The 16,733-nt window shown below is 51.2% G+C and overlaps 2 protein-coding genes across 2 annotated transcripts; one reads left to right on the forward strand and one right to left on the reverse strand.

Moving 5' to 3' along the window:
- Positions 1–323: 323 nt before the first annotated feature.
- LOC136000688 (olfactory receptor 14J1-like) lies at positions 324–10,152 on the forward strand. Its single transcript, XM_065654620.1, has 3 exons — positions 324–455; positions 7,873–8,334; positions 10,012–10,152. The coding sequence occupies exons 1-3, from the start codon at positions 324–326 to the stop codon at positions 10,150–10,152; spliced, it is 735 nt and encodes a 244-aa protein (XP_065510692.1).
- Positions 10,153–12,069: 1,917 nt separating this feature from the next.
- Positions 12,070–13,053, reverse strand: LOC136000719 (olfactory receptor 6E1-like). Its single transcript, XM_065654667.1, has one exon. It carries the CDS (start codon positions 13,051–13,053, stop codon positions 12,070–12,072), a length of 984 nt encoding a protein of 327 aa, XP_065510739.1.
- Between the last annotated feature and the right edge of the window lie 3,680 nt (positions 13,054–16,733).

The raw sequence follows: 16,733 nt of genomic DNA on the forward strand, positions 1-16,733 counted from the left end.
AGAGGCTGCGCCACGTTTGGAGGTGAAGTCCAGCCTGACAGCAGCGGGTTTTGCAGTCCTCTCTGCAAGGGAAGAAATCCTTCACCTTACAAAGATGGGAAACATAGAGGAACATGTTACTCTCAGAAAACAGACTGTTAACCACTCTTCCTCTCGTTTACCGAAGTTCAGACAGTGTTAGAAAACAACTACAAAAAAGTAAGATTCCTAGTCTTATTTTATGAACCACATTAAGTTAGCAGGACTTATTGAGAGGGCTTTGAACTAGATTTGAAGGGTGAGGGGATGAAACCAGATGTGGCAGAGGCACAGCCAAGGGCGACATGCTGGCATCTGAGGGTAGTGCTAATGATGCCCTTCAGTCTGCCGAGCCAGTGCAACCAATGGCCCAGCTGAAGTGCATCTGTACGAATGCACGCAGCACAGGCAACAAACAGGAGGAGCTGGAAGCCCTTGTGAGGCAGAAAAACTATGATTTAATTGTCATCACAGAAACATGGTGGGATGACTCTCACAACTGGAGCGCTGCAATGCATGGCTATAAACACTTCAGAAGGGACAGGCGAGGAAGGACAGGAGGTGGGGAAGTCATGTATGTTAGGGACAGATTTGATTGTTTGGAACTTGATGAGGGTGATGATAGGATTGAGTGTCTCTGGGTAAGAATCAAGGGGAAGGGCAACAAGGCGGACATCCTAGGGGATGGTCTGTTACAGACCACCCAACCAGGATGAACAGGCAGAAGAAATATTTTTCAGGCAGCTGGGAGAAGTCTCCTGATCACCAGCCCTTGTTCTTATGGGGGACTTCAACCTACCAGATGTCTGCTGGAAGTACAACTCAGCAGAGAGGAAGCAGTCTAGGAGGCTCCCGGAGCGTATGGAAGACAATTCCTGACACAGCTGGTCAGTGAGCCTGCCAGGGAAGGAGCCCCACTGCACCTGTTGTTTGTAAATAGAGAAGGACTCATTGGAGGTCGCCTTGGGTGTAGTGATCGTGAAATGATTTTCTATCCTTGGAGAAGTTAGAAGGGTGGTCAGCAGAACTGCTACTTTGGCCTTCTTGGGCAGACTTGGATCTGTTTAGGAGGCTGGTTGGCAGAGTCCCTTGGGAGGCAAACCTGAAGGACAAAGCAGTCCAGGAAGGCTGGTCTGTCTTCAAGAAGGTGATCTCAGAAGCACAGGAGCAGCTGTCCCCGTGTGCCAGAAGGTGAACTGTCGGGAAAGAAGGCCAGCCTGGCTGGAGAGAGAGAGACAACCAAGAGATCAGGCCCAGTCAACATGGGTTTGTGAAAGGCAGGTCCTGATTGACCAACTTGATCTCCTCCTATGACAAGGTGACCCAACTAGTAGAGAAGGGAAAGGCTGTGGATGTTGTGTACTTAGACGTCAGTAAAGCCTTTGACACCGTATCCCACAGCATCTCCTGGAGAAGCTGCAGCTCATGGCCTGGATGGTGTATCTGCGATGGATAAAGAACTGGCTGGAGGGCCGGGCCCAAAGAGTTGTGGTGAACGGAGCCAAACCCAGTTGGCGGTCGGTCACAAGTGGTGTCCCCAGGGCTCAGTACTGGGGCTAGTTCTGTTTAATCTCTTTTTCAATGATCTAGATGAGGGGATCGAGTGCACCCTCAGTAAGTTTGCAGATGACACCAAGTTGGGTGGGAGTTTTGATCTGCAAGAGGGTAGGAAGGCTTTACAGAGGGTTCTGGAGCTGCTTGTTCATTTGGCTGAGGGCAATTGTCCGAGGTTTAACAAGGCCAAGTGCCAGGTCCTGCACTTCGGTCACAACAATCCCCTGCAACACTACAGGCCTGGGAAAGAGTGGCTGGAAAGGTGCTTGGTGGAAAAAGACCTGGGGGTGTTGATTGACAGCAGCTGAACATGAGCCAGTGTGTGCCCAGGTGGCCAAAAAGGCCCCCAGCATCCTGGCTTGTATAAGGAATAATGTGGCCAGCAGGCTCAGGGAAGTGACCGTCCCCTGTACTGGGCACTGGTGAAGCCAAACCTCGAATCCTGGGGTCAGTTCTGGCCTCCTCACAACAAGAAAGACCTTAAGGTGCTGGAGCGAGTTCAGAAAAAGGCAACAAAGCTGGTGAGGGTCTGGATCACAAGTCTTATGAGGAGCGGCTGAGGGACCTGAGGCTGTTTAGCCTGGAAAAAAAGAGACTGAGGGGAGACCTTATCGGTCTCTACAACTACCTGACAGGAGGTTGTAGCGTGGTGGGTGTTGGTCTCTTCTCCCAAGCAGCAAGTGATAGGATGAGAGGAAATGTTCTCTAGTTGTGCCAGGGAAGGTTCAGATTGGATATTAGGAGACATTTCTTCATGGAAAAAGTTGTGAAGCAGTGGAACAGGCTGCCCAGGGAAGTGCTGGAGTCACCATTCCTGGAGGTGTTTAGAAGACATTTAATTGGGTTTCTTAGGGACATGGTTTAGTGCTAGAGTTGGGTTATGGTTGGACTCGATGATCCTGAGGGTCTCTTCCAGCTGAAATTATTCTATAAATCGATTGACAAATCAAATTCAGGGTGGTTATTCCCTTTAATGCCAGTTACAGGCCTGCAGTGTTACGTGAGGTGCCAAGGTTCTCGCACACCCCTACATGCACTGGGCAGGGACAGCGATGGTCCTGTCCAGGGCAGCCATCCCCATCCACAGTGAGTGTGGGACAGACACCCCAGACAGCACTGCAGACAGATTCGGTGCCTTTGTGCAAGAAACTCATTCCCACCTCTGAAGCATCGCAAGATCTGTCCCTTCTCTATCCAGTAGATGTAGGGCAGCCCATGAATAGGAAGCGCTTCACACCACGGTGTCCATGCGTATAGCAACACTTCCAAATCTCCTTTTTTTCTTTTCACCACCCTGTTCTCACCCCCTTGATAACACAATCAAGGAACAGACAAACCACTGTCACATTGGGCCTGTCAGCAGCACCTTGTCATTCCTAGAGATCAGTGGCACGTCTGCCCAAGTACCTCAGGGGCAGCAGAGACGCCACTGACAAAACACACGTTTCCTTCCAGGTCTGTCATTGCCAGCCCTGTTTCTCTCTGGCCTTGGGGACAGCAGGGCTTGCTCACTCTCCTGTTGCCCAATTTCAGCCCTAACTTTCCATCTGCCAAGCACTGTGACATTGCTCTGCTCTGAAGTCAAACCTTTGCACACATGGGGACCTGGATTCTTGAGACCAACCAGATTTCCCGAGAACTATCAGAGCTTGGCTGGGTGCTACAGCTGAGGTGCCACAGCCCAACTGTGCACTGATGCCCTGAGTCAAGGGCACAGCCAGGACAAGCTGCAGCCTGTGCTGTTTGACACCCATGGAGTCACCGCCAGGCGTGGTGGGACAAGTCACACAGCTTGGGGTGCTGCAATGGCTGGGTACAGGCTTTTCAGGAGAGACGGGCTGGAAGGGTCAGCAGTGGGATTCCCTCAGAGTGAAGAAGTTGCTTGGATGTATGGAGCTCCTTTATGTGGGGAGTGACAAAATGGGTTTTCCCTTGTGAGTGAGGGCACCAATGACAAAGCCTGTGGGGGCACATGGCGATGCCCCCCAACAATCTGGTGCCACCGAAAGTGGGGCACAGCAGTCAGGGAGAGGCACCAGCATAAGGAGGAGAAAGCAGCACTGAAAGACTGTGCTAGGGAAATTGGAAGTTATTTCCTTTTTCTTGAATAAACTCTGGATGGAACCCTGCTACTGCTGCCATTCTAGTGGCCACTTTCTGGGCTCAGGAGACTCCTGGAGGCTGAGGCCCCTTTTCTTTAGGGGGCACCGGGGGCTCCCCGGGCGAGCGGTCCCTGCCCTGGCTGGAATTGGAGGGACCGTGGCTGGAGCAGTCCAGAGAGAGTCCAGACCTGGAGAAACTTTGGGGTTCTACCATCAGGAATCTCCTAAGTTTCAAAAGGAGAAGCGGCCAGTCCTGTATCGGGGCAGGAGAATAACCCCATCCATCAGGACAGAGCAGGACCTGACACGCTGAGCAGGGACCCTGAGGAGAAGGGCCTGGGCACTACAAGGGCCGCCACACAAGCCCGTGCTGCACGCTCACCATGAACAAGGCAGCTGCACACGGGGCTGCATGAGGAGGAGCGTGGGGACCCAGACACCTGGAGTTCTCATCCCATTCGGTTCAGCACTGGTGTGACCCCACACACACGGGTGTGTGCCAGTGTGCGGCTCCCAGTTTGGAGAAGCAGGGAGGAACTGGAGAGTGCAGGGCTGTGCCAAGGCAGGGGTCAGGACCTTGTGCACATGGTGTGGGATGCTGAGGGACCTGGGCTGCTCTGGCCCAGCAGCGCTGGGGAGGCTGCAGCAGTGTAGGAGTAGCCTGAGAGTGCTGGAAGGGTGGTTTCAGAGATGGTGGAGGTTTTCATCATGGTGGGAAAGAGCATGAGAAAGAAATAATGGCACACAGTGCAGCTGGGGAGGTCCAGGCTGGACATGAGCAGGAAGGAATGTGAGTGGAAGGGCAGTGCTGTGGTGGAGCAGGTCACCCAGAGGCAGTCTGCATCAGCCCAAGGCTTTGTGCTTCAAGGGACAGCTGGGGAGGATGGAGAGAGATCAGCAAAGGAAGGAAGATGCTCAGACAAGAGCAAGGTGGGGCAGCAGGGGGGATGTCTCCAGCCTGCAGGGAAAGAGGTGCAGGGGATGCCACAGCACAGGACAGGCTGTCGTGGAGATGATCAAGGGATGTAAAGAGGTTTAAAGCCCCCAACAGACATGAGCCCCTTCTCCCCTTGGCTATGGCTGTTGTCTCCAGCTCTGATGCCTGTGAGGAGACACCTTGTCCTTACAGCACAGGGGCCTCATGGCCTCCTTGTCCCCAGCCAGGAACCTGGGAGGTGTGGGACCATAGTCCTGCCCTTGGCCTTGCACAGCCCCACATCACACTGTCCCAGGAAGGGCCCTGGGCAACGTGGGAGGGACAGGATCTGCCTTCCCAGGGCTGGGGGTCAGGGCTTGGCCCTTTGGTTAATGAAACACATCCAGGTTTACTCAGCATCAGAGAGACCCTCACCTTGCTTGTCCTGACCTGTCATCTCTGCCTCCAGTTTTCTTCTCTAACCAGACCAGAGAGACAGCTCTGCCCAGGAGCAGCTCCTCTGCAAAGCACAGCAAGGCTGAGGGCTCTGCCTGGGGATCTCAGGGAGACGAGCAAGGCAGAGAGAGATGAAAGGTGGTCAGGATGGGGAGGATGACTGAGAGCTCACTGGAGGAGAAATCTTTGCAGCCTTGCCATGGTAAGTCTCTGGGTGCAGGGCAATGCAGCTCCAGCTCCTGGAGGCATCTCCTAATGGTAGCACAGGCACAGCCTGTGGGATCTGTAGGGACGCTAATCTCGTTCAGCAGTTTGGGAAATTTGAGAAGTCGGTTGTGCAGCCAAGGGTGCCCAGGGCTGTCCTGCAGAGCAGGGTCCCTGCACCCCAGGGCTGTGCCGGGGCAGGGACTCTGCCGCCTGCCAGGGTCAGCGCTCAGCCTGCCCGGGGAGATCCCCACGGTGCTGTGGGGAGAAGCTGTGGGGGGAAGGAGCGACCCCTATCAGGGCAGGAAAGGTGCTTCTGCTGTGGAGAGGGTGCTGTGTGGGTAAGGGCTGGACACAGCTCCAGATCACCCCCAGGATTTTTCCAAGTGGATGCCTCAAGCAGAAGATCAATGCAAGGATTAGCAGACAGATAGGGAGCTTTCCTGAGCCTGCCTTTTCAGTTTCCTATCCCGACGGTTGGAGAGTGGAGAAAAGGATGAAAGGAAAATGAGCTCTCATGCTTAAACAAGTCACTGAGACTCCTGAGCTGCAAGTCTGAATGATCAGTACATCTGCCAGAAGCCTCATAACATCCCTTCACCACCTCTCTTCCTGTGGACAGCACCTGCATCACCTTTGCTGAACTCCTCAGCCTTAATCTGACCTGTCCTGTTTTCCAGCCTGCAAACAGAAAGATGCCCCCAGGCAAACAGGCAGGATCTGTAGGGCCTGGATGAGGGCACAGAGGGTGGGATGGGGTCTGTGAGCAATGACAGAGAAAAGACATGGACAGGGAAACACCTCTCAGGAGGAAAATCTTCAGGTAGCAGGGATGTGATCTGGGAAAGAGAGGAAATCAAACCCAGAAATGCTGTGGGAGGGAGAACAGAGAAAACTCCGTATGATCCTCTGCAAAGCAGATCCCCCCTGTGAGCAGCCCCCTCACCTCCTCTCCCACCCAGCAAAGCCTCTGCCCTCAGGGCCGGGGGCTCCAAGGCATGAAGCAGCTCCTGTGCAGCCAGAGCTCCAGTTCCCTCTGCAGAGCACAGGGGCTGAGAGCAGCTGCCCGGCAATGCTGGTGTGTGGGAGGTGGCTGCACAGCTGGGGAAGGGTGACACTGTCTGAGTGCCCGGCTGCCTCTGCCCTGGCCTCTCTCACACCCACCCTCACCACAGTTTCCTTCTTGCTCCACTGCTCTGGGTCACTGTTGGTGTGATCTGGTTCTTGCTGTCAGGCTCTCTGGGGATGGGAGTTTCAGCTGCAGAGTCACAGCCTGATCTTGTGGGTCCTTTCCTGCAGCTGTGTCCATGGGAACACGTGTCCCAGCTTTGCTCTGCCCTGTGGGGCTGTGGGCAATGCAGTGTGTGGGGCTGGGGAATGAGCTGAGTCTCCTTTAATCAAATGCCATCATTAGAACACTTGGATATCTCCTGGGGGTTTCCACAGATGCTCTGAACTACCCTCCAGGATGCAAACCTGTCCTACAGCATCCTTGTGCTATCTGAAAGCCCCACGGAGGAATGCGGAGCTGCTGTGACAGAGAAAATGCTGTTGGGTTTCTGAGATGAGCAGTTTCCCGGCTAAATGTGGAGAGAGTGAGACATGTCATGGTCTGAGGTGGGTCCCTCTGCTCTCAGCAGTGCCCAGTGGCTTTTCAGGGTAACATGAAAGCAGTGTGATCAGGCTCCATCTCAGAAAGGTGCCAGCCCAGGGCATCTGGAGCAAGACAGAGGGACAGAGCAGCTGCCCTCACTCTGCACTGACCCACAGGCATCCTCTGGTCTCGCAGGACTCGCTCTGTTCTCCCTGAGTGCAGCAGAAATGCTGAGAGTTTCTGACACCCAACAACACTCCCCGGGGTAGGAGGGGACATAGAGCTGTAGAAACGCCAAACCTCTCAAACACAGTTTCTCAGGTCTGGGGGTACAGATGCTGACAGTCCCTTCTGCAGCAGGAGCGGTTCCATCTGACAAAGCTGAAGCCCAGGACTGGCCCCTGCCCCACCCCATCACACAGGGTCAGGCTGACTCCTCAAGAGCCCCTGGGCAGAGACCCTGCTCTTCATTGCACACTCATCAAGCACCGACGAGGGCTCCAGCCAGGACGTTCTCCTGGAAAAAGAAAAGGGTCTCTTTGTGGGAGGGTCTGTGGGAAATGGCTTTGGTTTTTCCCAGAGGAATCTCATCTAAACCGTCACTGTTTATTCCTCCTTGCACAGGTCCTCATGCCCACAGGCAGCAAATGTCCAACAGCAGCTCCATCAGCCAGTTCCTCCTCCTGCCGTTCACAGACACACAGGAGCTGCAGCTCTTGCACTTCTGGCTCTTCCTGGGCATCTACCTGGCTGCCCTCCTGGGCAACGGCCTCATCATCACCACCATAGCCTGTGACCAGCAACTGCACAACCCCATGTACTTCTTCCTGCTCAACCTCGCCCTTCTCGACCTGGGCTCCATCTCCATCACTGTCCCCAAATCCATGGCAAACTCTCTGTGGGATACCAGGGTCATTTCCTTTGCAGGTTGTGCTGCCCAGGTCTTCTTTGTATGTTTCTTGTTTGGTGCAGAGTATTTTCTTCTGACCATCATGTCCTACGACCGCTACGTTGCCATCTGCAAACCCCTGCACTACGGGACCCTCCTGGGCAGCAGAGCTTGTGTCCACATGGCAGCAGCTGCCTGGGCCACTGGGTTTCTCAATGCTCTGCTGCACACGGCCAATACATTTTCACTGCCACTGTGCAAGGGCAATGCCCTGGACCAGTTCTTCTGTGAAATCCCCCAGATCCTCAAGCTGTCCTGCTCAGATGCCTACCTCAGGGAAGTTTGGCTTCTTGTAGGTACTGTCTGTTTAACTTTTGGCTGCTTTGTGTTCATTGTGCTGTCCTATGTGCAGATCTTGAGGGCCGTGCTGAGGATCCCCTCTGAGCAGGGACGGCACAAAGCCTTTTCCACGTGCCTCCCTCACCTGGCCGTGGTCTCCCTGTTTGTCAGCACTGGCATGTTTGCCTACCTGAAGCCCCCCTCCATCTCCTCCCCATCCCTGGACCTGGTGGTGTCTGTTCTGTACTCAGTGGTGCCTCCAGCAGTGAACCCCCTCATCTACAGCATGAGGAACCAGGAGCTGAAAGTGGCACTGAAGAAGCTGATTCAATCATTTTTCTGTCAGCAGCAATAAGTTACCCATGTCTCTTCAGAAGTGATTTCCAATTCATCTCAGGAACCTCCTGGGCATTGAGCATTTTATCTGTGATAACCATGTTTGTCAAGGAATTTCCTCACCCATGGCACTTCTCCAGAGCCATGACTCAGAGGCCTGTCTACCTGTTTCTGGGACCCTGGTACAGCTGGTGTCCTGTGTCACATCTCTGTAATACAGGGTGTTTCAAAAGAATGGACCCATTTTGAAATCACTGTATCTCTGAAATTGGGACCATCTTTTTGAAACACTCCATAAAGGGGGATTTCCACAGTTTCAGTATTTGGAGCTTGGGCTCTTCTTCCAAAGCTGTGGTCAGCCTGAATACATTTCCCCCACAAGGCCATGCTGCTGTGCTTGGGTTTTTCATGGGCTCAGGGGAGGACATGGGGCAACATGTTACGTCATGGTGCTGCTTTAAGTGTTCATCTGTGGGTGCCCAGTGTTCCTGGAGATGGTGAAGGACTTTCAGTGATCTGCCTTGGACTGTCTCGCTGTGGTTGTCAGGCACCACAGCCTGCTCCCAGTGCTCTGTGCTTCAACAGGGGAATAAATGACCCACAGAAACGTATTTCTGCATTCCCCAGCTCAGGGCAGGCTGCTCTGTCACTGCAGTAGCAGGAGCAGCATGAAGGGCTCCTGGGCCAGGAGTCTTGTGCTGGTGAGAGGGGCTGGCACAGGAAGGCTGCCAGCAATGGGTGTAAAGGATCTCTTGAAAACAAGAGCAGGGGACAAAGGGGGACTGGCCTTGCTTCCATCATGCCATGGCTGGCCCCAGCCCTTGGGCTGATAAGGAGGCTGATCCTCCTCTCTGTCCCAATCCATCCATGCATCCATCCATCCATCCATCCATCCATATCAGTACTCTGTCTGGGTGAGCTGCCCCACCATGTTTCTCATCCCAATGAGATCATAGAATCATTTAGGTTGGAAGAGACCCTCCAGATCATTGAGTCCAACCATTAACCCAACTCTGGCACTAAAGCATGTCCCTAAGAACCTCATCTATATGTCTTTTAATAACCTCCAGGGATGGTGACTCAACCACTCCTTGGGCAGCCTGTTCCAATGCCTCACAAACTCTTCCACGAAGAAATCTTTCCTAATATCCAAACTGAATCTTCCCGGGTGCCACTTCAGGCTGTTTCTTCTCCTTCTACCACTTGCCACATGGGAGAACAGACCAACACCCTCCATGCTACAACCTCCTTTCAGGTAGTTGTAGACAGCGATAAGGTCTCCCCTCAGCCTTCTTTTCTCCAGGCTAAACAGCCCCAGCTCCCTCAACCGCGCTCCATCTGACTTGTTCTCCAGACCCCACCCCAGCTTTGTTGCCCTTCTCTGAACTCACTCCAGCACCTCAGGGTCTTTCTTGTAGGGAGGGGCCCAAAACTCAACACAGGATTTGAGATGCACCTCACCAGTGCCAAGAACAGAGGGATGATCACTTGACTGGTCCTGCTGGCCATGCTATTCTTGATGCATGCCAGGATGCTGGTGGCCTTCTTGGCCACCTGGGCACACGCTGGCTCATGTTCAGTCACTGTCCATCAACACCCCCAGGTCCTTTTCTGTTTGGCAGATTTCCTGCCGCTCTTCCCTGAGCCTGTAGTGTTGCATGGAGTTATTGTGAGCCAACTGCAGGACCCAGCACTCGGCATGAAATTGAACAAGTCCAAGTGCTGGATTGTTCACCTGGGATAGAGTAACACGGAGTGCAAGTGTAGATTGGGAGAGAGTGGCTGGAGAGCAGCCCTGCAGAAAGGGATCTGGCGTGATGGTTGGCCACAGGGTCAACAGGAGGCAACACTGTCCCCCAGCAGCCAAGACAGTAAACCGCATCCTGGGGTGCATCAAACACAGCACGGCCATGTGGTCAAAAGAGGTGACTATGCTGCTGTATTCAGCGTTGGTGCGGCCTCACCTTGAGGGCTGTATGCAGTTCTGGGCCCCACATGTTATTACAACAAGGATGTGAAGGTCCTTGAATTCATCCAGAGGAGAGCAACAAACCTGGTGAAAGGGTCGGAGGGATTGTCCTCTGAGGAGCGGCTGAGGACTTTGGGCTTCTCTAGTTTGGAGAAAAGGAGGCTGAGGGGCGACCTCGTTGCTCTCTACAGCTTCCTGAGGAGGGGACACGGACAGGGAGGTGCTGAGATCTTCTCGCTGGTGTCCAGCGATAGGACATGTGGGAATGGTTCAAAGCTTGGCCAGGGGAGGTTTAGACTGGATATTAGGAAACATCTCTTTATCAAGGCTGGTCAAACACTGGAACAGGCTTCCTTGAGAGGTGGTCAATGCCCCAAGCCTGTCAGTGTTTAAGAGGCCTTTGGACAATGCCCTTGATAACATGATTTATTTTTTGGTCAGCCCTGAATGTGTCAGGTATTTGAACTAGATGATCATTGTAGGTCCCTTCCAACTGAACTCTTCTAGTCTAGCCCAGTCTATTTTATGTATATACCCGTTCAGGGTGGATTCTTCCAGCAGTGGGGCTCAAACACTCAGTCTGCTCAGTAGCCTCCCCAGGACACCGGCCTTGCCAGTTGCAGACACCAGGACACATGAGCCCCCAGGGCCGCAGCCCCATTCCAGACACTGGTACAGATCCCCCCCAGTCACACACACGTGTGCACACCCTCTTATGTCCAGTCACTCTGGTCTCTCAGTTGCTGGCGTCAATGACATACAGGCTGTCTGACCCCCTGGTCCTGCTCCAGTTGCTACACTCACATCCCCACGCTCACACATTCACACAGAGAAGAGATTTGCTCACACAGCAAAGATTTAGAAATTAAGTTTAATGAGAAGACAGGACAGACTGCACTGGTTGGGGTCCTTCCCCAAACTTCCCATGGTAAGTCCTGTGTAATCCAAAGATGCTCTTCCCCTGCATCCCACCATGTGTCCTGCACCCCTAGGCAACAATCCCATTAGTCTAAATGGTGATCCAGAGAGCTGCTCTCAGTGGCTCCTCTTGATGGGCTTCACACCTGGACAATGAGGCTGAGGGCTCTCCCAGGGTAGCCTTGGGACAAGATGTTCATTCCCCAGAGCCTGTAATTTGGGTTCCCACTTGCCAATGAGCCTCTGTGCTCTTCTTGGTTTTGGAGATGGGCTCCTGATGAGCTGGTGGCTCGCCAGTGATGGCACTGGGAGCAGCCGGGGCAGGGTATTAACTGACTTACTCCTCCTGCCATTGTTAGTGCCTTCTTTGTGTGTGCAGAGGAGCTTTTTATCACTTAACACAATGCAACGAGATAGGACAAGAGGAAATGGCCTCAAGTTGCAGCAGGGGAGGTTCAGAGTGGATATTAGGAAAAAATTCTTCCTGGAAAGGGTTGTTGGGCATTGGAACAGGCTGCCCAGGGCAGTGGGGGAGTCACCATCCCTGAAGGTGTTTAAAAGGTGTTTAGACGAGGTTCTTAGGGACATGGCTTAGTGCTAGAATTGGGTTGTGTTTGGACTCGATGATCCTGAGGGTCTCTTCCAACTGAAAGGATTCTATGATTCTATCAATCTCCTGAGGTATCTCTGTCTGGAGGTTACATACCTATGCATTGGTATTGTTTAACATATGATAGCAGATCACTGGAATTGCTGTCCAGAAATGCCTCATGATTAGGGGAAAAGCTGTGCTCTTGTACGGGCAACGGCTTCATTCAGGGCCAGTATCACAGCCTTGTTTCTGAGACTGTAGATGAATGGATTTAAGAATGGGTACAGGATGGTGTTCAGCAACGCTACAATGCTGTTAGTCTCCAAGGAAATATATTCTGAAGGACATGCATAGAGAACAATACAGCTCCCATATGCAATTGCCAAGGTGGTGAGATGGGAAGAACACGTAGAAAAAGCTTTTTTCCTCCCAGATGCTGCTGGAAGATGTAGAATACAGAAAAGGATGCACATGTAAAATGTCAGAGTTAAACATAAGGAACCCAGAATGACAAATGATATGAAAACAGAGTCTATTTTCCAAAGCAGGCTGGTGTCAGAGCAGGACAGTTTGAATAAGGGGGAGTTGTCACAGAAAAAGTGGTGGATCTCATTTGAGCCACAGAAAGTCAGCTGGGAGAGGATGACCAGGCAGTAACTCAAGAGTGTGAAGCCTGTGACCCAAGTAGCAACAACCAGGTGGATGCAGAGCTGAGGCTTCATGATGGCAGCATAATGCAAAGGTTGGCAGATGGTAACACAGCGGTCAAAGGACATGACAACAAGTAGAACAAACTCTGTACAGCCCAGGGCAAAATAGAAATAGGATTGGGCAAAGCAGCTTCTTAGTGAGATTGTTCTCCTCCCAGAACCCAGGATCACAACCAACTTGATGCTTGTGGAGGATGTAAACCAGATTTCCAGGAAGGCCAGATTGCCAATGAAAAAGTACATGGGGGTTTGAAGGCGGTGATCCGCATATACGAGGAAAATGATGGTGGCGTTCCCCATCACCGTTGTCAGGTATATGAGCAGAAGGACCAGAGAGAGTACAAGCTGCAGTCTTTGATCGAGCCCTGAGAAACCCTCTAGGATGAACTCAGTAACTGCAGTTCCATTTTCTGGTCCCACATTGAATTTCGGTTCGTCATGCCGAGACAGGAACATGGCAAAAACCAAGTGTGATAATTCCACAGTCTGGGTGAAGGGCTCCCCAAAACTCTCTGCTTCTTTCCTTTCTTGCAGTCTTCCTATAGTACACAGATAGAGGACTTCAACCACTTCTCATACCCTGATATTTCTGCATCAAATTTCATTTGGAGTTCTGAGAATTTGTTGTCTTCTTTCTATATTTTTCAAACACTCAGAAAGAATTTTTCCTTCAAAACAGAGAATTTTAAAGTCTGTTAGCTATTTTATCCCATTCCTGGCAAATTCCAAATGCACACAGGTCTTTTCCAAACATCTGTCACACCTATGTGCCTCAGTCATCTCTTTTATTGTGCAAATGCCAAACTATTACATCAAGTCAAATCAAATCAAATCAAATCAAATCAAATCAAATCTAATGTATGCTGAAAGCTTTTCTTTCTATTTTTCAGTACTTGCCTTTTTGGACTAGGAGTCCCTGAGTATCTACTGATTTCAGAATAAGCAGTATCAAGCATCTCTTTCGTAATCCCGTGCTTTCTTCCACAGCTTTGTGCTCTCTGTTTCTTCAGGAAAGGGGAGGAGAGGGCAGAATAGGGACCAAATATAACTCATCTTCTTTAGTTATGGTTCCACCCGGTCTCATCTGACATCCATCTGCACCGAAATGCAGTTACTTCCAAACAGTTGCTCATCGCTATTACCATCAAATATCCTGATCTAAACACAGACCAGGAGAATAGTGACTGGAAGAGATCTGTAACTTTTCTTTTGTGTGCCAGCTATAGGTTGGGAGGACCCAGCCTTGAGAGTTTTCTCCTCTCTCCATTGATTACACAGGGAGCCTTGGGAAAACAAATTCTCACAGGCACCTGTTGTGAAGCAGGTGAAACTCACTATTCAAGTCTCAAATCTCCGATTCCTAAACTTATTTTGTTTTTTAAATCAAACTACACATGTAGGAGAAAGAAGGACAAAAAAATCCCACATACACAATAAAGACTGGTGTTTATCCCTTCATCTTTCCATTTGTTTTCAGACATAGAACGGAGTGAGCGGATGGCTCCAAACCCAGAATAATTCAAAATGCAAGGGGAGAAGAGGGAGAGGAGGAGATGGTGGGTTTGAGAAGGTGAAACAAAGTTGTGTGGGTGTGCAAGCAGAGCTCTTCAGTCATTAGTCACCTGGGTGCTCCAAGGACTTTCCCATCTCATTGTCCACAGAGACAACAGGAGGAACTGGTCTACAACAGGAGGAACTGGTCTGAGACAATGGATCAACTTGAAACCAAGTGATTGAGTTCAGTCAACCTCCTTCAATATCACCCACCTCCAAAATAAGCAAAAATTAGTCACCTTCAAATGAAACGTTGGCCTGACTCGTGTGGGATTTCTCCAGGTGGGATTCCAGACAGTGCTGGAGACGGGCAGATCCTGCTGTGCCTGGGCCTGTTTCCTGTGCATACAGGTAGTTATTAACATCCTGGGTGAAGAACCTGACTGTTTCAGAGATCTCTGTAGCAGGTTCTCATGCAAAACTGAATAAAATTGAGTAACAGTAATTACTTAACTTGCTTGCACATGCCAGAGAGGATGTGCAGGACAACAGGCTGGCCAATTATAAGAACTCAGCAGAACTGTTGTACAGGGAGCCTCACTTGATCCAGTTGAAGACACTCTTGCAAAGATCCTTGCACAGGAGTCTCTCCCAATCTATGGGATTCCATAATTCAATGAATCTTTTCCTCAGAGAGCTCTTCAAAGAATAGGCAAGGAAGTAAAAGAGACAGAGGGAAAGAAGTAGAGATACAAAATGTGCCAATACAAATTGAGAAGATCCTCTGAACAGTGTTTCCCAACTCAAACCATTGGTAGGCGATGTATTTTGGGAAATGGCTGCATAAAAACATTCACATAGAGACACAGTGTTTAATTAGCTTGCTGACACTTGCCCATGGTACTGTCAAAACAAACTAACTAACTAACTGACTATGAAGAGTTTCACGAAAATTGGCTTAAAAATACTAGCAGTTGTGGAAAGGAAGACTTTTTCTGCTATTACACAGAAGTCTTTTCCGCAGAGGGATCAACTATTTCCTAAAATCTACGTTCAGGAATTGATTCAGTTGTTTGCACAGAGGTGGCCACCACTACGACCAACATACCCTGGAGTAGCTGAAGCACCATGTGGGACTGGGAAAAGTCTCCCAGGACCTATGGGAGCTGTTCTGGAGCACGAGCTGGTAGGCGTGAGCTGAGGTAGGGGACCTTAGGGGTGGTGCAGGGCTGCTGGGTGGGCTGAGCAGGGACCTCAGCAGCACAGCAGCCCATTGTGTCCCGTTGGATGCTGCTGTGAGGTCACTTCTGTCACAGGAACTGACTGACCAGCACCGGGAAGGCAAATACTCAGAGGTCATGAAGGCCATCAGAAAGCTGCTCCCAAGATGATGACAGATTTGGGAAGGTCAAGGGGAACTGGGACAAGAGAGACTGGAGATGTGGGGGAGGAAAGAATGGCTTGGCCAACAGAGACGAAAGATTTGGAGGGTTTCAGGTAATGGTGATGCTGCCGTGATATTGACTGTGAAAACGTTCATGTTAGGCCCCTACCTGTGTTCTAAGCAGTAATCTTAAACTCTAACCTTACCCCTAAATGCTAGTCCTCACCCTGACAGTAATGCACTACTTTAAACCCAAAGCTCAAAATTTACCTCTAAGCCAAATCCCAAACCCATAACCCCTTATTGTTAGTGTTACCTTTTTACTCACTTTAACCCCTACCCTGTATCCCTAGCCTTAAAATACCAACCTTAACCTTAGCCCTCATCACAACCCTAAAAAAAACCCCTAACTCACAAAGCTAGCCCGTACCCTTAACACTAACCACGCACCTAGGCAGATTACCAGATGCCTAAATCCTAACGCTGAACAGCGAGCTCTAATCCTTAATCCCTAAACTGAACACCTCATCCCCAAAGCTCTCATTGCCATGCTCACCCCCATCACCTCCAACCCCTCTCTCTACCCTACTTCAGCAGTTTGGCCCCTTGGGGCAACCCAGGGTAATTCTGGAGCAGCCACGGGGCATCTGAAGAGGGATGTGAGGTTACAGGTGCCTGACCAGCTGTCAGGCCCAAGGAGGAGATGGGCAGGATTGCTGGGACCAGGTCTATGGTGCCTCAGGGACTCATGGGCCAGCAAGGGGCACACGGCTGTGAGGTCACTTCCACCTGAGTACCTGGTAGGCCAGCTTCAGGCACATGACTGGTCTATGTGCGTGTCCTTGAAGCTGTGCCTAAGGAACTGATAAACTACCAACATGCACCTAGCTTGAATGTTGTTTGCAAGGTCTCTGCTGCCGTAGCGCCTTGCAGGACTGGCATGGAGATGCACCTGGCAGTCAGAGAAAGACCACCAGCAGGTGCATGGGCTTGGCGGGTGACAATCATGTTACTTTTATCTGCAGCAGGCACATGCCTTTAGTCTCGTCCAGCAAGCTGAAAGGTCAACAGCAGGCGTGTGGCTTGGAAGATCATGGTGAGGATACTTCTTTCTGGTCAGCTGAGAGACCACGAGCAGGCGGATGGGCTGGGTCAGACACCTTAAGGGTGGATTCTGAGATCATGGAACTTTGCTTGATAATGGGAAAGAGCAGAAGAAAGAGAAAATCTGCTGCAAAGTGCGGCTTAGAATGTGGAG

This window comes from Caloenas nicobarica, chromosome 34 (assembly GCF_036013445.1).
Source record: "Caloenas nicobarica isolate bCalNic1 chromosome 34, bCalNic1.hap1, whole genome shotgun sequence".
In the NCBI taxonomy this organism is placed as follows: domain Eukaryota; kingdom Metazoa; phylum Chordata; class Aves; order Columbiformes; family Columbidae; genus Caloenas; species Caloenas nicobarica.

Coding starts and splice junctions, on each gene's coding strand:
- LOC136000688 (XM_065654620.1), top strand. CDS start 324: ATGCTGGCATCTGAGGGTAGTGCTAATGATGCCCTTCAGTCTGCCGAG. Junction 456..7,872: donor AGGAGGAGCTGGAAGCCCTT/GTGAGGCAGAAA, acceptor ATCTGCAAACCC/CTGCACTACGGGACCCTCCT. Junction 8,335..10,011: donor TGTACTCAGTGGTGCCTCCA/GCAGTGAACCCC, acceptor CAACACCCCCAG/GTCCTTTTCTGTTTGGCAGA.
- LOC136000719 (XM_065654667.1), bottom strand. CDS start 13,053: ATGTTCCTGTCTCGGCATGACGAACCGAAATTCAATGTGGGACCAGAA.